Here is a 27,208-nt window from a genome sequence, read left to right as displayed (position 1 = left end):
CCCCACATCTGTGATCCCAGGACAATGCCATGTTTTCAGTTTTCTGCTTATGTGTCAGTTTCCTTTGCTGGAAAATGAGCTTCCTGAAGGTCGGACTGATTTTGTTGTTTCTGAAGAACCAGCTCTAACTAGGACAGAGCAGGAACTCAGTAAGCGATTCTCAAAGGAATGAACTCCAAGCTCCAGTTTGCATGTACACAGCTCTTTAACTAGAATTCAGACCCCCACACCCACTTGACTTTCAGTTTAAGCCAATCATACATCTATCTGAGAGTTCTTCATGCTGCCATATGTCCTGGGATAGCAAAACAAGTGCACTTTCAGTTGTAATTCAACTCAAAATCTTCCCTGTGCATTCTTTCTACCTATTAAACCAAATTGCTCTAACAGGCCGTCATTTTCATAAAAGTTCCACTTCTAACTCTGCTTTTTTGTATGCCCTCTTAACTGCCTCTTTTGCTGTGAGATTATGCAGTGTCTTCTCTCCTGTCTTACGCATTGTTCTTGCAACAAAGATTGATGCCTGCTGACTTTTGTGACGCATTATCGTAGGCACAGCCGCCTAAACCTGGGCCTCTCCATCCTCTTTCGCCCTTTCATTTAATAGTTTATCTCTCCGAAACAGAAATACTTTCCTTCCCCGAAGCTCTTGAATTAGGAGAAGAGGTCAGAAATTAAGTGCTATCTCCTCACTCTTCTTTAGAAATACAGAATCCTTATTGGTTTGTGAAAGTGGGAAATAGGAACCCATTTTTCCCATCTAAAATTGAACAACAGCTAAGTAGAAGTGAAGGGATAGATGTAAATTGGAAAGGCTATATCAAATCAGCCTGAATCAAAGCTGATTTCACCCAGGAACTGTATGCATGAAAAGGTATAATTATAAAGACTTGATACTCTGCTGCCTTTATGCATATTCACCTTGTGAACTTAGACCTCCAGAGGCCTCCTAGGACTCCTTCCCCATTTTTAATAAGTATTGAGAATGAGGCACTTCCGGAAGGAATTAAAGGAGGGAGGAGATTTTTTTTAAGCTTAGCAGCAGCACAAAAACAAAGCAGCACTATTCTGCTGGGTTTTGTGTGTGCTTTGAGAGCGCTACAAATAAAATGAACCTCTGGGGAGTCTGCAAAGAAATCATGGTTTGGCAGTTAGGGGGACAACTGATCCATCAGGGAAAAAAATTTGTTATTAATTGCAACTTCTAAATAACATCAGTGGGTCTCTGTGCAGTTTCTGGGAATTTTTATCTTGGGAAAAGGAGGGGTTTCAGCGAATTCTCAGAAGACCTGGGAACCTAAAGCCCAGCCTGAAACTACCAGCTGGGTCATGTTCTGGTCGATAGGATGCTGCAATGGTCAACACAAAACCAGCCAGGTGAGGGGAGAGCTGGGAATCAGCTTGACTGGGCAAATAATTATGCCTGTTCATTCTGTGTGGCTGCCAACCTCCGAACTCTGCTCTATGAGATTTCCTCACACTTTAGGAAGCCTATCAAGGAAGGATGGCAGGACTGTTGAGAGGCTGATTTTTGTATGCATTTCCCCCACCGCCAAAACAAAAATTAATGCTGTCAACTCTCAATTCCGTGAATCTTCAGGGATGTAAAACTACAGCTAAGGCTCAGAGGAGTTGTCACTTGCCCAAAGTCACATAGCTTGTTCCAGAAAGTTCTGTTATTGCTAGCATGTCCAAGTCCATGAAGAAAGGCCAATATGTGGATCAAGTTCATCTTGCCGGTCAGCCCTGCCATCCCCTTAGTCCATGTCAGTCTATTCAGGGCAGAGGCTGTATAAAAGGAATATGTGGGTTGTGCTATGATTTTCTTGTCCTCATTTACATCAAAACAATAGCCGACTTTGGGACAGGATGCCTCCACCAAAGTTGGAAGAGACTTAACTATATATTGCAAAGAACATTTACTTCCAAGATGCACTAGGTTTCAAGCTACCAGGTGGGTGTATCAGTTGGTAAAGCCATTAGCTGAATGTCAGGGCTTTTTTTTCCCCTCTTAGAATCTGGGCTCTTTTCTTTCCCTGCTGTGGATGAGGAAATCTAAAATATTTATGTGGCTTTCTAATGACTATTTAGCATTTAGTGCACCTGATATTTGCCAAAGTGCTTGACAATCAGTGTTTATTAACAGGAAAATAACTGCAGGAAAATCTGCACTGTGACATTTAGGGAGCAAGTCCCTTTGGGGCCACATAGGGCATTTCTGGGTATTATGTTGGGCCGATGATTCAGAGTGAAATTTGTTGGCCAAGTTCTGCCAAAGGCATCATAATTAAACATCCTTCTAGTTTACTAGACTTTGTTCTAAGAATCCTGGAGGGTAGCATGATATTATGTGTTCCATTCACTCATCAAACACTTATTAAGGATCAACTAGGTGTTGAGGTTAAAGAATGAATAGGACTCTACCCAAGTCTAGGGTAGGCGCTTCTCCCATGATGCCTTGGGTCTAGCCTAACAGAACTAGTGGTTCTCAATGGTGGGGGCCAGAGGGGAGAGGAGTGTGTGAAATCTGACAATGCCTACAGACATGTTTGGCTGTCACTACTGGAGGGAGTGCTACTGGCATCTCATGGTAGAGGCCCAGGGGCTGCTGAACGTCCTAGAGAACACAAGATACCCTAACACAACACAGAATTATCCAGTCTGAAATGTCAACAATGCCAAGATGGAGCAAGCCTGTTGCAAGCCCTATCTTTCTGGTTTATAACTGTTGCTTACATATCAGCCCTCCTCACCATATTGTAAGATCTTTGAGTGAAGACACCATTTATTATTTTTTATTGTATCCCCAGCGCCTAACACATATCATACAGAACTCAGTATATAGTGTTGAATGAATTAATGAAGATGGTATCGTATGATCTCAGGGGTGGAGATAGATGGACAGTCACTTAGGGATAAAATGTGCCTGGTCTTCAAAGTACGGTCAAATAAGAGCTATTCTGTGTGACCTTATAATTTATCATCCAAACAGATATGCTTTTGAAAATGAAAGTGAGCACTTTCAAATAATTAAGGCAAGGCAACGGGAGAAACCCTGCCACAGGCCTATCCTACACAAATCGGGGCACCTTTGTGGTAAACCCTGGCTACAGCCCACACGTTCCTGAGCACCCACCGTGAAGCAGGTGGCAATGCTTCATGGAATCCACCACCACACACGTGAGCCAGGCATGAGACCTATGGAAGATTTCATGGGGAGCTGGAAAAGTTTACGTTACATGTTGCAATGTAAAAAGTTAGTAAAAATAAATAAACAAGACCTCGTTAGAGGCTTGTTCTTCATTCCAGGCCCCCATTTCATGCGGCCCTCTGCCAAGTGCTCTGAGGCCGGGAACTTTGTCTTCTGCTTCTTGAACCTCCCCTGCCAGTCTCTCCAGACTTCCAGATTTTCCTTCTTCCATGATCTCCGTGCTCCCCTTCTTATCGCAAAGATGTAGCATTCTCTGAGCTGCATCCCGGCACCAATTAGCCTTGCTCCGTCACCAAGGGGCCCTGCCTGTTTAGGAACGAGTGAGAGACTGTAAATAAAAATAACCTTTCCGGGGCTGGCCCCGTGGCCGAGTGGTTAAGCTCACGCGCTCCGCTGCAGGCGGCCCAGTGTTTCGTTGGTTCGAATCCTGGGCGCGGACATGGCACTGCTCATCAAACCACACTGAGGCAGCGTCCCACATGCCACAGCTAGAAGGACCCACAAAGAAGAATTACAACTATGTACTGGGGGGTTTTGGGGGTAAAAAGGAAAAAAATAAAATGTTTAAAAAAATAATAATAACCTTTCCGAGATATGGTTCTCACGGCTCCAAGCTACAGTTGGGTTTTCTGCAATGCTATGGCTTCAGACAAAAAAGCAAGGTTACCTCTACCTGGGATTGTGGGGAAAAGCTTTACAGAGGAAATAATATTCAAACAGACCCTGTGGTCAGTTTATTCAAAGGAAATTTAATCATCAAGCCCATGGAAACATGACATGATCTGGGCCTCGTGTTTTCTGGGTGGGCAGAATTATCTTCAGCCACAGGCCTGCTTTGTTAGGGAATCAGGAACATCTGAAGTAGAAACTTGCTAAAGAGTTAAGTAAATAATAAGAGTCTGGTTTGTGACTTCTCCAGCCTAGACTTTAGCAGACAGACACTGAGGCTTCAAGTTAACAACTTTTTATTTTTCTTTTGTACTAAACTCTGTTTCAGTAAAAACCAATTGTTTATAATCTTTAGTGTAGTTATTGTGAAAATAAATGCCTACTTCTTTATGATTCAAAGTGTCATGGTTTTATTATGAGCAAATATTAGGGACAATAAAGTTATTATCTTTAACTTTAGGTAAAATAAGTTCCTTTACTCTCTAGTCCCATCTGATACTACCGCAGCAGAGAAATCCCCAGCTGGGAAGGTAATCCAGCATCTCTTCCTAGACTAGATTAGGAAGGTGCTCCTGTACACAAGATCAATGGCATCCATCACTCTTGCATAGATTAGAGATGTCACAACTTTGTATGTGAGTTTCATATCAAGTGGACCTTTCAGATTAAAATGTTACTGGTAATTGACATACTCCAATCCAGTTGGCTTTCTGTGAATACGAAACAAACAACATACGGTAATTTGTATAAAGATAAGGGAACTGGTGCTAATTTTAGCAAGTTCTTGGCCATTTCCCTCACCCAAAGTTGGGAAGAGAACTCTCAGTTGGGACGACTTTCCAAGTTTCAAGAAGCAGCTGTCTGATTTTCTTAAAACTGTGCCATCATTCTGCTTAACAGTATGTCAGGCCAGACCGCAGTATTCTATACATGGAATGCATGTTATCTAAATCTTCTTTCCAATCATTGGTAAACATATTGACCAGGACAAAGGTGGGCCTCAGAAACCCACCCACTGACAGTCCATTCCCACATTCACTCTGCAGCTAAACTGCTCTAGCCATTTTTAGCTAGTCAAACTGGTTGAACCAGTTTTTATGTCTTGTCTATGAGGTCAGGTGGCAAATCTCACTGAAAAGGCTCACTGGTGAGGAGAACTAAATGTAAGGTGTAGTGAGGCAAAGACTGAGCAAATCCTGGCCTGTTGGCAGTTTGTGAGACAGATGGCTATGCAAATACAATTCTCACACTCAGTTGTAAGGTAAACTGTGAACCAGGGAGCAGCAGGTGGCTGGGTAAATGCAATGCTTAAATGCTGTCTGCATGTTTACATTTAGCTCTTAGAGACTGAAATCTTCCTAATTGAATTCAACAAACAGTAATTGAGAAATCATTATGTGCAAAACACTATGCTAGGCTCAGAGGCCCCGAGAAAAAGGAATTATAGAGACCCTAGCTTTAGGGCTATTTGGTTCATTGTGCCAAGGGCTATAATGAGGGAAAAGCAAATGGTTGAATAGGAAGAAAACAAGGACAAGGTATTGATTCCAACCAGAGAAACCTGGGAATTTTTTTTTGAGAAGCAGAAGGTCAAATGTGAGAACGAAGATGGGGCTTCTATGAGGAAATAGGGTGGGAAGCTTCTTCTATGAGGAGAGAAGTCGATTGAGGGACCAGACACAGAAGAAGACAGAAGGGAGTGTGTGAGGGTATGTGAATGTGTGTGAGGGTGGGTCTGTTGAAAGATGGAGGACTCAGTAAGAGATGAGGCTATTAAAGGTGGGATGAGCTTAATTGTAGGCATAGATTTACATTCTATAAAAGATCTCTGACCCCTCCTCCTCCAAAAGAAAAAAAGTGTTCCCAAGTCAGGATGAATTCTCAGGCACTTACCTGTGCAACTGGAAGTTGTCCATTGGAGAGGAGTATTAGCAAACCTGTATTTTACTGATGAGCAGATCATTGCAATAGTTTAAAGGTGAGTCTAACCATAACATCAGCTCTTTCTTGAGCACTTACTTTGTGCCAGGCATGAAACCAAGTGCTTCGCAGACCTTACCTCATTTAAAGCTCACAGAAATCCTATGAGCTAAGTGTTTTTATTCCCATTTCAAGTGAGGCTGGTGAATGGCTAGGCCAAAAGTGAAACCACATCTGTCTGGTCCAGGGCCTGGGCTGGCAATCACCACGTTACACTATCCCAAAGGGAGGCAGGAGGTAGGGGTAGGGAGGAGGAGCTTAAGAAAGCTCTGCTGGTCTAACATGAGATTTGTCTTCAGCCAAGCTGATACCTGCAGCTGAAGGAATAAGTTTAGAAGGAGAGACGTGGAGCTGTTTTTCAAGCAAGTTAAATTGGAGGAGAGTAGGACATCCATGTGGGGATGGTAGCAACAGGTGGGATGTGGATCTGAAATTCAGGTGAGGTTGTGAGAATAGATGAGGATGTGGAGAGAGAAGAGGAGTGAAAAGAGAAGTTATGACTTTATAAACTCCCATATTTTAGGGATAAACAGGAAAAGGGCTCTCAAAGAGAACTCTTGAGAACTTAAGGTGGTAGTACTGACCATCAGAAGATCTTCCATCTAAAAGGTTTTGAAATGGTCAAACGAGAGGTTTCCCTTAACCATCAACAGCCAAAGAGAGGATTTAGAAGTGCAGTGGTACATTTTCTCATGTGTATAATTTTAATAGGGGAAATAGAGCCCAGAACTGTATCTTTAAGAAATAACCATCCACAAGCCTGACTTGTCTATGTCTCTGAACTTCCTGAGTTCAGCGGAGCAGGTCCACCAAGCCAGCATGCTGAACTGGTAGAGTTTGCTGCTGTTATGTATCCTGGAATTACAGATTCTCAGAGCTGGGTCCCAAGTAAATGGAGCCACCATCTTGCCAGCCAGAAATCGGGGTGTTTTCTGTGACGCCTACTCTCCACCTCTAGATCAAAGCCCTCACTAAACTCCATTAAATTCATCTCCTTATTATCTCTTCCTTGAATCCATCTGCCACTTCCCTAATCCAGACTAGTGTCACCTCTGTTGAAAGTGCCACAATCTCCTACTCTTCTCCTCGTCCTTCACCCAAATCCCATTTCTCTGGACCAGTATTGGTCATTTGTTATCACATTCTGTAAAGGGTCTCTGACCCCAAAGAGGTAAAGAATGGCTATTCAAGTTATTTCAAGCAAATTATTAAAGCCTTCATTTTTCTAGATTGATAAACCCACCAGACTCTCTCGCATCTCAGAGCCCTTGTGCCTACTCTTCCCTCTGCCTGGCAGGCTCTACCCAGATGGCCATATGGCTAGTTCCTCTGTTTTCTTCAGGTCTTTACTCAAAACCAACCTTCCTAATAAGATTTCCCTGGCCACCCTACCTAGAACTTCGGCACCCACTTCCCCATTATATCAGTTCCTATCCTTCTTCCCTGCAGGATTTTTTCTCCGTAACACTTACCACTACCCAAACCACTACACACTTCACTTATTTACCTAGTTCTTTGTCTGTCTCCTCCATAAGGAAGTACATTCTTCAGGGACAGGGATGTTTGTCTGCTTTTGTCCACTACATTCCTAGTGTCTAGAAGCACACTTGACACATGGTGCAAAGTGAATGATTGATCAAGGATGTTTACTGATTTTTTGTTTCTTTTGGTGTTTTTTATTGTCCCGGATTATCTGTCTAATTTTCCTAGTTCTCACTTGGAGTACATGAGTAATTTCAAATTCTTTTTGAGGTTGGTTCCTCATATCTAGCTACAAAAGCAAACAAACAAAAAGCTCATCTGTCATTTTAAGGAAGAACACTCTGGTATTTCTCCTTAGTTTTGAAGGCCAAACAGGGTGAGGGTGGGGTGGGGTGGAGGACTGTTCCATTTTAAAATTATTAAAAATGAATTATGACCTTTCATTTGAAGGGTCTTCCCATTCCTGCTTATAAATAGCTATTATATGACCTAATTGAGGTAAGAGCTCTCTAATGGCTAAGGTGAAATTAGTTCTCACATCCATTTTGTATTTAGAAACAAAGAAGTTGGTGAATATTAGAAAAACAAAGCTATTTCATTACTTTTTTTATGAGCAAAGTTCATCAAAAGCTCTTTAGAATAGAACTCACAGTTTTGAGAAAGTCCTGCTTGTCTTGTGAAAAATATATGTGTACTGATAAAATGCAGGTGACTTAGCAAATACAATAGTATCTGTGGGAAAGATTGCATTTCTTTCCCAAATTCATGGAATTAAGTGCCCTAGGGCACTGAAAATGTGACTCATAAAAATATGTTAATAACTATTCTTTGCTTGTGGCAATACAAATCCTAAGTCAGGCATGGGCTGTGGGGAGTTAAATGGCAGCATAGAGCTCAGAATAAGGGAGAAAGAAATACCCCCCAAATCCAGGCAATACACATGCCTAAAAGGGAGAAATTCAGCTAGGCAGCACTGCTTAGCTTCCAAGAAGCCAAAGAATTGACCGAATGCAAATATCAGCCTTTTAATTAACATGGCATCAAAACTAGTTAGATTTAGTTACTACTCAGTTTCTGGTTCTGATAGCCAGTGGGGTGTTCTCATTCTAGTCAAGTGGATTGGCAACGGCACGCACAGTCTCACTTCCAGAGAGACTTGACCTCTAAGACCAATGATCTGCTTTGGGAATTCATTCTTGACAAGTAAGTTTCCTTGTTAACAATTCTGACCCGTGCCTAGTGCACTGGGAAATAATAATGCTAACAGTTAATGTGTACTGACTATTGACCATACGTCAGGCATGTGATGAGTGTTTCATGTGTTACATCCCATTTAATTCTCACAAAAGTTTTATGAGATAGGTATTACCTCCCTCATTTTACAGATGAGGAAATGGAGGTTGAGAGGGTTTAAGGATCTCGGCTAAAGTCACAAAATGAATCAGAGATGAAGAATCTAGAACTATTGCAATTGACCTCTGTGCTCTACTGCCCTTCTAAAGAATGAAAACCAGAGGGATGGGGAAATGGCAAAGAAGTTATCTCCAATGAATATGTTTCTCCCACTTGCCTGAGTACAGTCAGAAAAGCTGTGTACGAAACCAGAAAAAAGACTCATCCAGTCTCTATTCCAAATTGACGCTTCATAAATTGCTTCCAGGGAGCTCCAGGTTTGAAAACCATCATTCTGAAGGTGGGGATGGGGAAGTTGTCACTAAAACAAAACCGAACAAAAAAACCTCATGGCCGTTCCAAGCCAACAACATAGTGGAGTGCGCCGTATGTGTATTTGACATATGATCATTGAACAATATGTGTTTATCAAAAGAAAAAGCAAAAACTAACAAAACATGCACACACATGTAAGAAAGATGTAGAGAGAGAGAAAAAAATTGCCAACCTGTAGGCTTCTGTCTGCTACCCCATCAGAAAGCATCAGCAGAGCAGTCTGCTCCATCTTGGCTCCCTCATGGTTCTCACGTGAAAGCATCTCCTTGAACTGAAGACGCTCTAGTGTTCAAAGATAGGCATTTTTCACACATGGCTGCTGAACACAAGCCCACAACCTTATGCGTGCACAAAAGCAAGGACACCCCTCAATGTGGGAGATTTGAAAGGTTTATCGAAGATGATTTCAATCCTTGGTGATTTCCTCGTTACAAAAAGACTTTAGACCCCATTTCCACTGGTGTATGATTCAACTCTCCTATTTCCAAAACGCTTAAAAAAGTTACTGTTATTGCAAGTGTGGATTTCTTTTTAACTTAAGCTACACTCAATTACTTAACAGGTACCACAATTTGGCTTTCACATTATCTCAAAATGATCAAAACAAAGTACTTGCAAAATGTTTATTTCCCAGGTGTTTCCCAAATAGATTCAATACTGTTTGCCACGGTGCATAAACGAAACGGGAGTGGCTCCTGAAACATGGAAGCAGGATGTTGCACGCTTACCTCCGGAACCAGCGCAGCTTTCTTTGTGGTCTATTAAAAAATGCTTTCTATTAGGCTGCAATTTTGTAATAGCAAAAATATTTTTTTAAGAAAAGGAATGGTATTACAAACAGCACTTAACAGAGACAGCTCTGCAACCTGGTACAAGATTATTACATCTTCAGCTCATTTCTGCAAATTTGTGTGGAATCAGGGCCCTCTTTGTGACTAAGAATATCTAATGTAGAACCTTCACTTTTTTAATAGCTAATTTCTTTCTCTCATCAACAGGATACAATATGACATATAGTGAGATCTCATTATAACAGATTTTAATATACCGTAGGTCAAATGGTGCCCACATAACATAACTACTAAAAACCAGGTTCTAATAATATGCACTTTAGCTAAGTGCTAAATTGGGCCTTTCGTCTAATAATGTTAATGCTAATCCCCTGATACTCGGCTCTACACGTTTCATTAAGCAACCAGTTTGGAAAAAAAAAAAAAGAGAGAGAGAGAAGAACCCAGCACATATGTATTTCTTCTTTATTTGTATGAGATTTTTGCTCTGTCTGCTGACATTTATTAGATGTAACACTGGAATAGGTCCTACAGTAGTTATAGAAATGTATTCGACACACTTCCAGTAAGGCACAATCTTAAGCAAAGCCTTAATGATTGGGGGCCCAGGCTCTGGAGTCAAACTGTGTTTGCGTCCTCGTTCTATCACTTGCTAGCTGGGTGACTTTGGGCAATTTACTTAACCTCTCTGTGCCTCTATATCCTCACCTGTTAATTAATGGTAATGATAGTACCTACTTTTTCACTGAGATTTAAATGAGGTTAAGTCTTAGCACAGTGCCTTGTATATAGAAATTACTCAATAAATGTTAGAAGAGTGAAAGTGAGAAGAAAGTTATCTTAAAATTGAATTGGGAAAATGAGACCTACCTATATGAAAATGAAAGAGAATGGCAGTGTATGCAAAATGGTGTGGGAAAGCTCTTTGCGAGTGGGGCCATGGAGAGCAGCGGATGCTGGACTAGACTGGGAAATTTTTATGGAGGAAGTTTCCTCACTGGCTAGGACCTTGCTTCTCAAAGTTTGTCCATGGACCAGCAGCCCTGGCATCCCTTGGAGGCTGTGAGAAATGCAGACTGCAGATCTCCACCAGACCTACTGAGTCAGAATCTGCATTCCCACAAGATGCCCCGGGGGATTTGTGGCACATAAAGTTGAGAAGCTGTGCTCTAGGACACATCTTGCTTCTCAAAGCTTTCAGGCCTGCCGTTATCTCCCATCACACACATCAGCACTCATAAAAGATGAACAGTGGGGAGAGGGAGGCTATACTCCCCAAACTCCCACTGCAAAAACTGTGAATGTTAAATTCTAACAGTTCTATGTTGGAAATATGATAGAAGATAGAACTGACGAAAATAAATGGAATCAGCTAAATAAAGCATGAAACATAAGTTATGATTCAATTAATATTTATGCCTAGACAGGGTAAAAATCACAAATATTTATTCCATCCAGACTGAAAATGAAAACCAAGAAAACATATGATCACTCTCTTTGGGAGGGTTTGGGCAGAAGTCCCCAGTACCCTCAGGCTTACAAAAAACATGGATCCCCCTAGTATGCAACGAAATCTGGATTCCGTGTGTCTCCCCATTCATTCCTCTCACACACACACACACACCCCAAACCACAACCCAACGTTTCTCTGAGTTACACTGTGTACGCAACACACATTTACAGACAGACACACACAAATGGGCTCATCCACACCTCGGCACTTTTTCGCATCTGCCTTCCTCCTGTCCTTAGGCACCCGCTCAAATCTTGCCTGCCAGAGACACAGAATCTTTGATCTGGAATAAACCTAGAGCAAATGGGCTAAGAATAGAAGGAGAGAACCAGGGGTGAAAATAATAATATTTATCAGGTGCCTAGTTGTGTAAGATTTGCTCCCACAGATTATCCATTCTTTTTTCATTCTTGCAATAAGTCTTTAAGATAGGCTATCAATTCACTACTGTTTTGACTGGGGAAATAAAGGCCTCCAAGGTCAAGGTGGCTAAGAAGGAGCATCACTGAGACTCGAACTAAGGTCTGTCTTCTCTCCAAGTGACAGAGTGAAGTCAACACTCATGAATCCAATAGCTATCTTTTTGAGGAATGGCTTCTAATTTGTAATTCAAATGTAATATTTTTCCGCACTTCGCATGATGAGTGGGGAAATGCAAAGGAATTTTCTGAAGTCAGAGTGAACTTCAGCTGTGGCTGGTGAAGTGCAGGATAATTTCCTCCTTAGTATTTTAGAAGTTCTTCATTTAACCATCTGTTGCAGGCTGACAGATGGGTTGATACATGACAGAATAATGGGCCTTCAATTCTAGAAAGGCATAAGGAATGCTTGAAAAATAGCAGATCTTTTCATGAACTTAACTGTGCTAACACTGCTTGCTCACTTGCAAGAAAAAAAAAGTCAGTGGGAGGGAAGTGTGAAATATAATCACAATCATTCTCCTAAACAGAAAGCTTCTCACAATTGCCAGAGGTCAAATCCAGTAAAACATGCACATTCTAAAATTATGCTAAATTTTCAAATCCAGCCATTTAAAAGGGTATTTGGGGGCAGGGGGACAAAGGGAGTATATGTAAAAAAAAATATTAAAAACAAACCCCCAAAACCCTTCTTCCATCCCTATCTTCCAGCTATTTAATTTTCTTTTTGTATAAGCAGCCAGTGTTATAAGTTTCTTATATCTTCAAAATAGTTTAGGAAACGTGCAGATTTTTTTTTTTTTTTTTTTTGAGGAAGATTAGCCCTGAGCTAACTACTGCCAACCCTCCTCTTTTTGCTGAGGAAGACTGGCCCTGAGCTAACATCCATGCCCATCTTCCTCTACTTTATACATGGGACGCCTGCCACAGCATGGCTTTTGCCAAGCGGTGCCATGTCCGTACCGGGGATCCGAACCAGTGAACCCCGGGCCGCCGAGAGGCGGAACGTGCGAACTTAACCGCTGCGCCACCGGGTCAGCCTCACATGCAGATTTTTGAAATCCAAATGATTTTCCCTCTAAGTGACAGCCAAACGGGCAGTCTCTTGCCTTTCTTCTCGCATTCAGTGGATATATACAAGAAGTCAAGCCAGACATTTGGGTAGGCACAGGGACGCAGGTGGTTAAGACTGCCCCATCCCCAAGGAATTTACAGCCCAGTGAATGAGATCAACATGTGAACAGAATTTACATAGTACACGCTATGTGCTTTCTGAGAATGTAGCAATGAGCAAGGCATTCACTTATCACAGCAGCGGCTCATTCTCCCAGGCAGAACTTCTTCAAATGGCCTTACACGTCTTAACGCAATTATCCCAGTTCTTTTCCAAACACGTATTGCAACCAGATGAAATATTCGCACACATACACATGCGCACACACACACACGCAAATGCACACATGCATGCCTGGTTGTTGCCAAATAGTTTGAAGCTCTACCCACAAAGAACCACTGGCTCAAACTTTAGACCATTTTAGCAAAATTTTGGCCGTACAAATTTAACCTCAGCAGAGTGAATCTATTTTCAGAAAACATCAGACTACAGATTGAAAAAAAAATCAAGTCATTACAGCTGAATGCATGGTCAAATGTCATTTTCCATGACAAAATCAGGCAATGTCACTTGAAGATTACATCATCTTCACCGCCATTATCATCCCAACCTCTGATGCAACAGTTATAAAATTTCAGTCTCCATGCTTCACGTTTTTACTCAATTTTAATCCTCACAACAATCTTGTAAGGTAGGCACTCCTATTCCATGTTACAGATGTGAGCACTTACAATTCATGATCAGTTTTGCTTTATTGCCTTATTTCCAGCCGTGCAAATCAACTCTTCCATGTCCTATCTGGGAGATATCAGTAGTGTAGAATAGTAAGTTACTAATAGGACTGTGTTTTCAAAGGAGTATTTGACAGCGTGGATTTATCTTGGCAGCTCCTTCCCACTCTAGTATTAAGTAATTCCGGAGGAGGAAGATGTGCATTTTTTCCAGTTTCAGAGAAGGTGATGGCAAGAGAATGCAGAACGGTGCTCAAAGAGGAGCTGAATTGGTTCAAAAGGTGGCACCTAAAATGTCTGCCAGCATTTCCTGAGTCAAAATTTCTTGGTGTAGCTTACTTGATCATAATGTCCTGTAAAATGTATCCATTTTTAAATATAGGTTGGCTTGAGTGGGGGACTTAAAAATATTTAGACAAATCAAGAGATTATTTTGGATTATCTGATATTTTAATTGTCCATGTATCTACTGTCTGCCATTGTATGGAGAAAGAAAGGTAGTTGTGTCAACTGTTTTTTAAAAAGTTTGTGTGTGTATATGTGTGTGTGAGATATCACATACATACACAGATGATGTGTATATGATAATCACATATGATGATCACATATATCACGTGTGTGATATGTCACATATAACATGTTACATATATATAAAATTGTGATGAAATAGTTTTGTTCACACAATGAGAGAAGCTTGTAGCCCAGGGTACATGTGAGAGATGAAGTTCAAATCTGGCTGCTTTTGACTTCTAGCCTCCCCTTGGGTCTCCTGGATGCTACACTTCCTCCAGATGCTTCATCTATACACTGCCTGACATCTGGTGTCTTCCAGATATGTTTACAATGTCCCGACGTTTCATGTCAAGTAGCCAAAGCTGGTGGTTAACTGCCAAAATGTTAGCATTTCATCTAGCTGTTTCAATGGCAACCCCCCAAATATTTTGGAAGTGCTAAAAAATACATAAAAATTTAAAAGATTGATAAGATGTTCAAGAAGCATCTCCAAATTTCCAGATTCATCCTTAACTAACTCTACAAATGTGATTTTTTTCCCCTAGTTATTTTTAAGGCATCTAAACTGATTTCAACAGTGGCCTCACCTCTGGTCTAGGACTTGGACATCTTACCTGTTTCTGCTCTTATTGGTAGATGTGTTAAAACCAATGACCAACTATTTGGAGAGAGTGCCATTTTCTGCATAGGCTAGCAACTCACCAGGAAATACTTAACAACCCTGGTTCTTTCCCACAAAGTTCTAGAGTGTTAGGGTCTAGAAAGGCAAGTATACTCTTCGGCCAACATGCAGATATGTAAACAGATCCACCGCCGACCTCTTTATCCCTGCGGTCCACTTGTTTATTGCTTGGCTTTCTAAGAGGGAGAGGGTTGCAGGAGGCAAGTGCAGAGAGCCAATAGCTTCAGCAGCCAAGTGGGCCACTCAGGTTCCCAATAAGCAAGCAGTCTTTTCCTCCTCACACTTAAACCTCCCTCTGCTAGCAGCATGGCTCAGTAAATCTTCTTGGTCCTGACCAACGTCGACGTGCATCTTTCCTGGGCATGGAGAAAGCAGGTGGTAGAGAAAAGCCCAAAGCTCCCTCTAGACACCAATTCCTGGCCTTGCAGATAAGCCGTTTTGTGGTGTACTTGTTCAACATGAGAACCACCCAAAGGACAAACCTAAAATGAATCCTGGACACAACTAGATCTGTGCAGCTTTCCCTGTCCCCCAGAGTAGCCAGTGCCCCACATGCATTTGTTTGTGTTTTCAAAACACCAACTCCTTTTCCTGCAAAGCCAATATCACCATTTGCAATTACACATTCTTCTGTGATTATCTGACTAAGGCCTGTCTCCTCCAACAGAATAAATAGTGGGACCATGTCTGTTTTTATTAACTACTATATTCCTAAGACCTGGCACCTAGTCAGTTCTTACTAGAGATTTGCTGGATAAACGAATGAACCCATCTGATTTATTTGACCATCAAAACCCACTGAAAAATGTCAATATACTCTTCTGTACTGTTGCATATTCAATTATTATATTTAGAATTTTCCTATATCCATATGTGTGTGTGTGTGTGTGTGAAAATTCATTGAGGGCTTACTATGTGTCAGGCACTGAGCTAAGCACCTTATTGAATTAACTCATTCATCCTTGGTAAAACCCTGTGAAAAAAATATGTCATTATTGTCCTCTTTTACAGATAGGAAACTTGAGGCTTAAGAGGTCCCAGAGCTAGTTAGTAAGAGTTAAGATTTGAACCCAAGGCTGTCTGATTTCAAAGACTGTAGATTTAATGATTCTGTGATACTATCTTTTCTAAATACCTAGATGTGATGAGACCTACCTCACAAATTCTTGATGAAGATTAGGTGGAACAATGTGTGTAAAGGTCTTAGCACACTTCTTGGCTCATGCTAAGCGCTGAATCAATAGCAGCTATTACCAGTAATAATACTACTATCTCTATTAATTTATTTTGAACAGTTATTAATTTTCTAACATTACTTTGAACTTGTTTTGAAAGTTTTCTGCTATTTCTAATGAAAAGATTAGGCAGGATCATTTGGAAATCAAATCAGGTTTTAAGGAGTGTTTCTACCATATGATTTACGACAGCATTGCAGCAAACTAGCGAAGACTTTGCATCCTCTCTGAGATCACCAAACAGCCAAGAATAACTCCCTCTTGCAGCAACATTATGAAATCAATTGTCTATGACTGAGCTAAAGGGGGAGATGCAGAGAATCTTTTTAGAAGTCTTTTTTTCACAAGAAAAGTTAAAAACAAGAAACAGGAGGCCTCACTTCCACAGCTGAGCAACCACAAATCAATTGATAAAGTTCTTTGGGAACAGACTTGGAAAGAAAAAGTGCAGTATGTCAATCACGATTAAATTTAACTTAGGAGAAAAAGAAATGATATCCTACATCGGTTCTCAAGCGTAAGCCAGATTCTTCACACATGAAACAAGATGATTGATTATTATCCAGCCCTTGTAACAGAAGAGCATCAGCATATGCTGCACCTCTCTTTTTACAAAATCCTGATTAATTGACAATGTGACTATAGTGTATCTTACAGCAATAACATAAAACAACCCAGACCGTGAAGAGATAGGAAAGATGTAAACCACTTGAGGGCTGAGAACGGATCTCCTTTGGCTGGTATCCATTCCCTGTCCACACTCCATTTTTAGAACAGTACCCAGCCTATAGTGGGAGGATGATAAATATTGGACAGACGATTGGGGAAAGGGACAGCAAGAATGATGGACAAATGAACAAATCGATGGGATTTGGAGTCAAAAGATCTGAGTTTGGTACCCAATTCTTCTACTTACTTAACTTCTCTGTGTCCCCCTTCTTCATCTGCAAAATAGACAAACTCACACCTACTTCATAGGACTATGCTAAGGCTGAACTCAGGTGAAATATGTAAAGCACTTTAACATCATGCCTGACACATGGTGGGCTCCCCATTAAAGCTTGTTGGGAATCTAATGAGGGTCACTGTCCAGTGAGGGATGCAGATTTTGGAGCTCAGCAAACCTTGGTTGCAAACAAAGTGGAGCAACTTGTAACTCAATCTTTCCGAACCTTGATTTTTCTCATCTATAAAGTGAGATCAGTGATAGCCATCTCAAAATGTTATCAAGAGAATTAAATGAATGATGTATGGAATACATGATGTCTGGTACATAGTAACTGCTCCATAAGTTATATCCATAAATGATAGCCATAAGTATTAACATTGCAACTTAATTTTTATTATGAGCCAATAAAATCATAGCGTCTAAAAGCAATAGAGTGCTTTTATAATAGGTTAAGAGCACAGCTTCTGGAGCCAAACTGCCTGGGTCCAAATCCTGGCTCTGCATCTTTCAAGCTGGTGTTAAGTAATTTATCCTATCTGTAAATGGGACCACATATTTCATCCCATTCCACCAGCCACCATCTTGGCACATGTCCTGAGAATAGAGGGGTCAAGTTCAGACTTCTCTCTACATCTAGTCTAAAATGCAGCTCCCACTTGGCCGGGCTGTCTCTGTGGGCCCATCTCCCACCTTGGGCTGCCAATACAGAAGGCCTAAGGCTCCCTTTGGTCACGTTGGTCTGCCTTCAGACCTTTACCAGACCACCTGGGCCATGCATTGGGCTACTGTATCAACCCAACTATGGGGATCTACAGGCCAGGAGGGGTGTGAGAGGCATGCTGGCCTTGTAAAAGCTAAGCTGAGGGATGGCTACCAAGGCCATCTCGGACTCAAATACCAAAAGAAATCATGGCATCAATGACCCAAAACAGGAGAAAGGGTATCGCTGTGTCCTGGGATCACTGAACAGATACCTGAAACACACTGCACAAGCACGACCAGATAGCATGTCAGTGTTCTCTCGGTACAGAGTGAGAGCAATAGCTCAGAGCACAGTTTGTAAACCACTTAATGAGCCATGGGCAAATCACTTAGCCCTCTTGGCTGTGCTTTCGTCATCTGTGATATGGCTCTAATAACGCCTCCTCTGACTACTTCTTGGGATTTTATGGGCATCACATAGATTCCAAGTGTGAGAGTGCTTTGAAAGCATTAAAGCATCTTCTGAAGGGCAACCTCTCCACTCCCTGGGAATAAAGAACACAAGCAAAGCTAGAAGAAGGTACCTTCAAAGGGTTAATAGATGCACCATGATAACCTAGCAGTAAATGCTACAAATTTATGTCTTGTGTTTCTTCCATGGACACTCTATCTCTGTTAGATAGACAAGGGCTAGCATTTATAAACCGCTGGATTCTTGCCTGCACCATAAGAAGAAAGTCACTTCTCAAGTGTGAGGCATTTACCGCTCCTGATATAGAAGATGGTTTTAAGTGGACCATTGACACGGCATTTAATAAGATGAGAGAGAAAGTGATTCCATATTCAGTTTAACTTCAAGCTCTCTAATTAGGTCACGCTAGTATTTCTTTAACATCCCTCTAAAACTCATTAATCTCCCTTTTAACGAAGATCCTAGGTTCCAAGCCTTATGAAAACACCCTGGCTAGAATTAAGGTATTTTGTTTTCACTGTATAGCATTTATGTTTGCTGTTTTCTTCTAACTATGCAAGTTATATTGGTTTAACATTCACAGTACACGTATAATTTCCTTCTGTGATAACCTTATTTAGGTAAAAAGAGGAATTTGCTTTAAATGAAATATTAAACAGTAACACAGGAAGTATGTGGATAAAATTAAAATTGTTTAGGTAGCACTAAAATGACTAAAACTTAGAGAAGATCAACTAAGGTAATTACCCACATAAAATATACCAAAAAGCATCTTTTCCCCAAACTTCTCAGAAGGCTCACTACACAATACAGAGTCAAGCCAGGCATTAATTATAAGTAAAGTGTTTGACCTGTTTCTCATATGAAAAGTGAGCCTGATGTAAGTACCTGTGTCATAAGGTTAACGATGTCTGTAAGTGCTTAGCAGAATTCCCGGCAGAGAGGCGCGCAGTAAATATGGATGGCAGCCACCACTGCTGCCGCTCCTAAGACAACCACTAATTGGGGACCGCTTCCTTTGGAAGCTCTGCCCCTCTCCACCATTTTCTGTGCCAGGAAGGTGACCTGCGTGAATCGTATCAGTGGGCTCTCTTCCTTCGGGGTTTCGGTTGGGTTTGGCCAATGGAAGCCTCCACAGGAGACTGACTGGATGGGACGAAAGTGGGGTCAGGATTTGCTCTCACGTCTCACTCCCTGCAAGTAGCTTCAAACTCAGGCTTACGCGTAAAGCCAAAACATAAAAAAGTTCAGGCTAACATATTCCTTAGCTAGAAGTTTTGACATAGTCTCCCCATCTTCACATTTTGCTCAGTTATAGAAAACCTGGCCTGAGTCTACTTTTTGAAGCTCTGATGCAAAAACTCAATTCTAACGACATTTATTATTTTGTCTAATTATAAATCCTGATGCTGCTGTAAGGACAAATAGAGTGATCTGAAGTTTCTGTCTGGAAGAGCCATTGATGTAGTCAATCAGGTTTGATCACATTGCCACATCATTTTGATTTGGCCTAATTATAAAATATGTTTAAAAATACACAAGCTTATATAAAACAGAATAAAAATCATCTCTAATCCTACCAGTCCCACTTTGTAAACTCTTATATATTGTTATGTACATGAGTATAAATCTTTTACAAAATTGGGACCATTTTGTATATTCATTCATTCTTTCATTCGTTCTCTCCCTCAGTAAATGTTGATGGCACCTCTTCTGCCTAGACCCAGCAATGAGCAAGGTAGACAAAGCCCCTGCCCTCATGGAGCTGACATTTATTGGGAGAAATAGGCAAACCAACATTTTCACTCCTCACAATCGTGGGACAAATACTGTTGTTATCCCAATTTAGAGAAAGCTAAACTGAGGCTTCAAGTAATCTAGCAAATTACCTAAGGACACACAGCTAGTAAGTAGCAGAGTCAGGATTCAACCCCAGGCCTGTCTGATGACAGACTCAGAGATTTTAACTCATATAAGAGATACCTTAGTATGCCATACTGGTCCCTCTTTATAAAAATGGTGCTGGGGAGGAAACAACATATTTGCTCCAAGGACATGGATCCTTGACTTCAACCATGAAGTTTGTTTATGGAAAATAATTTGTTACTATTTTCTCATATTTAATTTAAGTAGGACCTCAAGTTCAACTTCTTAACTTTTTTAGTGTACTTGTTTTAAATAAGAAGATCAATATTCCTTAAAGCAGATGTGAGAGGCAGTATAGAATACTCAAGCTCACAGGACCTGGAAGTGGACAGCCAGGCTTAGAATCCTGACTCCCCAGATGTATGACTCTGAGCAATTTTATTTAACCTCTTTGTGCCTCAGCTTCCTCAACTGTTAAATGGGGACAGGGTTAGCACCTATTTTACAGTGCTGCTGTCAGGATTAAGTGAGTTCATACATGTAAACTTGGAATAATACTTCACATATAATAAGTGCTCAATGAATGTTAGGTATTATTACTATCATTATTTTAACAAGTAAGTCTAAAAGTTTTGGTGTTATTTTTTCCAATTTCTAATTGTGAGGGCTTCACCTGACTCTGTTCTTAAGTGTTTTCCCTTCCTAATGGCCTTTTAACAAGCTTATTTCTAATTATAATAAGCATAAATAATGACAGCTATTGTCTCATAATTGGAATTACAGGATGTCTGTGGTCTCTAACACATATGTAATATGAAGAGAGCAGAGTCTCTTGACATTGGTTGATGGTAAAATTAGGAATAGGGTTAAAATACTCATGCCGTAAAAACCCTAAGGATGGGTCAGAAATTGGCCCTAAATTTTCTAAAGCCAACATAAAAAGGTCAAGTGGTGAGTTTACATAATTCACAACCACCTCTGGATGAAAGGAGACCAACTGTTCAGAAGATTCCTCCACTGTTAGTAGTGGACCCTCTAGAACATTCTCCACAAAAGTCACACCTAACAAGTATCTTTCACAACAGCATCTTTAGAGTATGAGAATTCCCTCAGGGTGGCTCGTGGGGTCTGATGAGAAGTAATTCAGTCACGCTGTGAGGAAAGGCTAACCAGAGAAATATAGATGTGCCAGGCTCTTGGGGAGGAAAGAAACACAGGCCAAGTTTTTTCTTGAGGGGCTTATCATTTAGAATTAAAAAGTCTGTTTCTTTTGGTGTATCAAATTTTCTATTTTCCTCCCCAGGTCAGTGTTTTTAATCTTCTAGGTAAGCAGTAGACAACGTTTTTACAGTTGTCAAACATAAATACAGTAAATCCGAAAAATTGTCCTGTTAGAACATGTCTCCTTAAGCTTTGGACAGTGACTCCCACCCCCCACCTCCTCTGAGTCGTGAGGGAGGATTGGAGAAGTAACCCCCTCTTCATCAGAAGGTTGGAGAGATTTCTTTAAAATATTCATCTCCTGACATCTTAGAGATTTTGTTTGATATGAATAAAGAAACTTCTTTCCCCTGCACTCGTAGCGATGGTTTTCTAAGTCAGACAGATCTGGATCTGAATTCTGGCTCTGCTACTTTCTGTGTGTTTACCTTATGTCACTGTGCCTCAGTTTCCTCATCTTTAAAATGGGCATTAAAAATACTGTTTAACATCATATTTGTAGGGATAATTTTATATAAAACCTCTCACCCATAAAAGGCACTCGAAACATTATAGCTGTTATTGTCTCCCACTTAACACAGTCCCAAGCATACTGTAGGTAATGCATAGGTTTGTTAAACGAACAAATGAATGAATGAATGAATGCTGCCATCTAGGAGTCTGTAACAATCAGCAAATCTCTCTAAATATTTGAACTCATCATAACATGGTGGTTAAGAGCATGGGCTCAGGAGGCGGGTTGCCTGGGTTTGAATCCTGACACCATCACTGATCATCTGTGGGGACCTCAGACAAGCTCTTCAACAGTTCTTTGAGTTTTGTCATCTGAAAATGGGATAATGATAGTAACTTCCATACAGGGGTGTTGTAGGAACAATTAGAGGAGGATTATAAGTAATTAGCATCATTCCTGGGACATAGGAAGCTTTCAATAAACATTACCATTATTATTTATTTTATAGAACTATAAATATAATGACACAAAACTTTCTTTTATTTGTTTTTCAACTTTTCCATGGTTCCAATGTTATAGGATCTTGGAATTTTCCAAAAGGCAAACCAAATAGTCGTATAAACTAATTGATGTGTTTCTAGAATTCACGTGTCTTTTACTCTTTTATCTTTCTGTTTGTTTCTGTAGGACTTCATCGTCACCGTAGTCTTTTCGTTCTTGTGGTTGGTGGGTTCATCAGCTTGGGCGAAAGGACTGTCTGATGTCAAGGTTGCAACGGATCCCAAGGAAGTGTTGTTACTGATGTCAGCTTGCAAACAGCCGTCCAACAAATGCATGGCGGTTCACAGCCCTGTGATGTCCAGCTTAAACACTTCAGTGGTATGTTTTCATCTATGCTTTACCTCCCAGATCTTTATTTGCCAGGCAAGTGAATCAGAAAAATATCTCGGAAGCCATCTTGGAAATTTCTGCTTCCAAAACTAGGCCAGTCTAAAAGGTGATATTCCATTTCATGTACAAGATGATCCTCTGGCCTTCAAGTTTTCTATTATCAGAACCCATAGACTTTAATGCTGCCAATTATGGAGTTCTTAATAAGAAGCCAGCAGGTATTGGCAGCGGCAGCGTGGATGACAGTCAAGTCAAAATTCTAAGCCAGAAGCAGATATAAAATCTGAACTTTAAGGCTGAAGCCTGCCAGAAGTTAAAAGGAATATTTGATGGCATAGAGGTTTCCTGGGAAGAAGACATTGTTCAAGCCACACATAGTTAGAATACATGCAATTGATTGTCTGGAGAAAAATACACAGACCTAGTAGGGTGCAGAAAGAAATACCTCATATAAAAAAGTAGTTATAATAGTTATGGTAATTTTTTTATCTTCTCCATACTCCTGGTTTAGTTGCTTAACAATTTCAGAAAAGCTAAACTATATTAGTTGAACAAAGTCAAGTATTCTCAACAAGTGTATAGCTTTTACAGGAAGACAGAAAATCTGACAGATAGCAGGGTCGCTAGATTGGATTCTTATTTCATGAGTGTAAGAGCTTGAGTTATTCCAAAGAAAGAAACTGTGTCTGAGAGAGAGAGAGAAGCGATAAGGGCAGCAAAAAGCAGTAGTTGCCAGAGAATAGAAGGCTCAGCAGTGTTTTCTGAAGGAACAACATTCTTTAGCAACCCATATGAATAATTATCTTTGCTTCAAGGTTGACTTATGTTTCTACAGCTTTCTGAAATTTAATCTGAGAAGGCACTTAGGAAGGGAAACAGGGTTGCTAATTGGCTCCTGATTTGACTGTGAATCTTGCTTGATAAGACAATAAACATGGAAACAGACTATATACTAGGGTCTCACAGTCATTTTTCTTCATTGCTGGCCACACCTGTAGATGAGCTCTTTGAGATGTATGCTAAAACATATTCCACTGCTTCTCCAGTTTGTTTGTAACCAGTGCTTAATGAAAGTTATTGTAACTCTGAGCTCAAAATCGAAGAGAACAAAGATAAGATCATTTTATGTATTTGTTAGTTTAATGATCAATCTTCTGTGTAAATTATGACATGCTGCCTAGTCCATTGATTCCACTTCAGATGTTTTTAAAAAGTTTTAGACTAGGAGATAGGAATTTTGAATGGGAAACAATGTGATGTATCTCTTAATACTAAAAAGAACAACGGATAGAAACCAAATAATATGGTGTGAAAGGATGGGAGTAGTTCTGTTATAGTTATGGATCCATAGCAGTTAAGGGTCTTTGAGTTTCTAGTGACAGAAAACTCAGTTCAAACTGGCTAAAGCAAAAACAATCCTCGTATCCCTAACATCTGTTCTTGGCACCCCACTTCTGGTACCAATGTCTGCAGGCATTAGAATGTTTGGGTTGCAAGTAATAAAAACTGACTCTGATTAATTTCATCAGGAAAAAGTAAGTATTTGGAAGGATATCAAGTAGCTCAGAAAATTGATGAGACCTGAAGAAACAAGCTCTAAAGAAAGCCGAATCTAGAGCAGGACCAAGGTTCTGGATGTCAGATACCTAAGAATGGTCTCAAGTTGCTATTAATGGCAAGTCGTATCTAACCTTGCATTACTCTACTCAAGACTCAGAGTTCCAGGAGAGCGCTCAAGCCACTTGACTGCCACTGGGTTCTGCCAAGGAAATCAAATTTCTATGACGAAAAGCAGTGGAAAAGGATATTAATCTGCCAAAAGGCAACAATTTTTTCATTACAAACTCATTAGGCTTTAAATCATATTGAGCTAGCTTTTCACAAAAAAATGAAAATAATTGGAAAGACACAAGAAATGTGCCTTCCGAGAGCAGAACCCAGGGCCAGAAACTGGAAGACTGCCAGGAAACTGGATAGCTGTCACCCTCCATCCCTCATCTCTATCTCCTTCTGCACATCCATTACATTATTCTCTCTTTTTCAATGGAACTGTTTCCCTTTCTCCTGTTCACACAGCAGAAGATAGCCACTCTATAGTTTCTGAGTTTATATTTCTTTTTAAAGAAACATCTTGGACTGAACTAAAATCACTCAGGTCCGGTTCCAAATTTCTGGCAGAGAAAATCTCGTTAGCCCATCTTGGCTCAGGTGTCCACCTTGGTCTCGTCAGTTGTGGCTGGGGCGTTGGTAGTAGAAACGTGACTTACTAGACCCACCCCACGGGGCAAGTGTCGGTGGAGGAGGAGTCAGACACATCCCATAAGAGCTGACTTTTGCAAGTAAGTGGTTCAGGCAATAACAATGATATTTTCAACCAGGGTAACAAATTTCCTTTCTTCAGAGCACTTTGGCATCTATGATTTCCCAATAACATTAATGAGTAGGCGAGCTATCCAGATATTAAAAATGCAGGGAGCTGAGGTGAAGATACTTGCATAAGGTTTCCCAGGTAGCTACAGTAACGCCAGACTAAAGCCAAATTCTCCCAATGCTGTTGCCACTCAAAATGGTAAAGGGCACAGTTCTGAAATTAGTCGGCATGGGTTTGAATTCTGGCTCCACTACTCAAGAATTGACTGTCCTTGGACAAATTAATTAAGCTCACTAAACTTAGTTTCATCATCTATAAAATGGGGATATTATAGAACAGACCTCACAAGACTGTTGAAAGGATTCGGTGAGAGATGAGACAGTACATAAGTACTTAACACAATACATAAGTACCAGCATATGGCAAATGTTCAATAAGTTCAGCTGAAAGCTGCTACTAAAATGCATTCACTTTCTTAAATGTCATATAGTGTTTGAACCCAAAGAAGGGAAAAAAGGATGGTTTTTATTCTCTCAATTTTTCTTTCAAATGTTCACAGGCCATAACTGTTCTATCCATAATTTCTACTTCTGCTTCTCCGGCTTCACTGTACGCAGTCTTGATATATCTTCTTGGATCATCTAGATTTCATCTCCCCATTCTTCCTCAGGCTATGTGCAGTCTCTTTCAGCATCTCATTCTGTTGGCCCACATCTGAGCACGAATCAGTCCTTACTCTGATTTCAGATGTGACAAAAGAGCAAGAAAAAATTCAAGGGCCCTTGTGCCCCTAAAATGTGCTAGCCAAGAGATCCGAATACCTCTGTGATGATAATAGAGGAAGACATCACTGTTCCTTAAGTAGGAAGAAAAGAGAATGGAATAGGAGAAAAGGAAGAAGGAAGGGAGGGAGAGGGCTCTAAATAAACCAGTCTTCAACTGGGTCAGTTAGGGGCCTAGCTAATCACTTTTAGCTATTGATATCTCTCAAGAATATGGCCTTGCTGTCAAAACCCTAGTTCACTTTATGCTGCAGTGAAAGTCACCTGAATACAATTCAGGGAAATATTTTAGGAAGTGATTCAGAGCATAATTTACCAATCCGCAAGCATTTACTAATGTGTCCAGCACTGTCTAGCTGCATTATGTACATCCTCTTTAATCCTCACAACTATCCTCCAAGGAAGGAATATTTGTCTTCATTTCATCTAAAAAAAAAAGGCTGAAGTCCAAAGGCCAACTGCCTTGTCCAAGGTCATAGAGCAAGAAATTTCAGAGCCCAGGCCACCCTGATTCCAGAGCCGGGGGATGACTCCCAGGCTGACATTCAGTTAGTGTGCCCTGATCCACCTGCTGCTAAAATATTGAAACACTTTGGTAAGTAGCCCCTTCTCAAAGCTCCCAAAGTCCTTCATCTTGACTGAAGTAGCCTCCCACTCCCACCCCAGGGGCACTCTGGACCACCCCACCATATAGCAACCAAGGAATAAATTGCCCAGCAAGGGACTTGCAGCACCCTACTCCAGAGCTGGAGCCACTGCCCACGTCCATTGTGATTGGTCAGTGTTGTGCTGAATGCTTTCTAAATGTACTTTAATGTCCTCTCAGCTTTGCATCATACTACTGTTGTCTGTCTCCAATAAGGACTGTTCAAACTGACTGCCTGTGGTTAACTCCCAGGTCAACCAGTCCACCTGGGAAAAGGCTGCAGAACAACTGTTCTCTTTGGGCCTGTTGCAGCAGCAAACAGTTCTGCTTCCATCACTTAGGCCCTGGGGAAGTAACACCTGGTCTTCTGACTCACCAATGACACCCTTCTGGGGTGTAAGAGGAATTTCCGTAGGAAAGTCTCCTATACTAGTTTTGAGAAAACATTCCGTACTTGTCTGAAACCTGCACTTTATTCATAGTCTGGTTTCAGCCTTCACGTCTGAATGTGAGAGGCACAGAGAGGACAACTATTCAGAGTCCACAACTTCTAAGTACACTATCACACAGGTGCTTACCTGCATGCCATCTGTACCATTGCTTACGCCACACTTTTTCTTTAAGGTGACTCATTTTCTTTGTATCAATACAGTAAATGGAAAGGTAATATCTCTAGCCATAAAGTGAAAGTTACTTTATAAATTAATGCACTATTATTAAAATGGAAATACCCAACCCTTCTCCCCGACACACATACCATGAGGAATACCTCATTTGGGGAGATCA

The 27,208-nt window shown here is 40.8% G+C and overlaps 1 protein-coding gene across 2 annotated transcripts in view; it reads left to right on the top strand.

The window, feature by feature from the left end:
* The window catches only part of SYNPR (synaptoporin), a 294,799-nt gene that overhangs the window by 265,232 nt on the left and 2,359 nt on the right, over positions 1-27,208 (top strand). For both annotated transcript variants that reach the window (XM_005600497.4, XM_001488317.6), the window contains one exon: positions 22,420-22,611. In XM_005600497.4, the coding sequence (XP_005600554.2) occupies positions 22,420-22,611 (192 nt within the window). The remainder of the gene's footprint in view (positions 1-22,419; positions 22,612-27,208) is intronic.

The sequence above is a fragment of the Equus caballus genome, chromosome 16 (genome assembly GCF_041296265.1).
Source record: "Equus caballus isolate H_3958 breed thoroughbred chromosome 16, TB-T2T, whole genome shotgun sequence".
Taxonomy (NCBI): Eukaryota; Metazoa; Chordata; class Mammalia; order Perissodactyla; family Equidae; genus Equus; species Equus caballus.
Note: the sequence above shows the minus strand (reverse complement) of the source record. Positions and strands in the feature narration are given on the sequence as shown.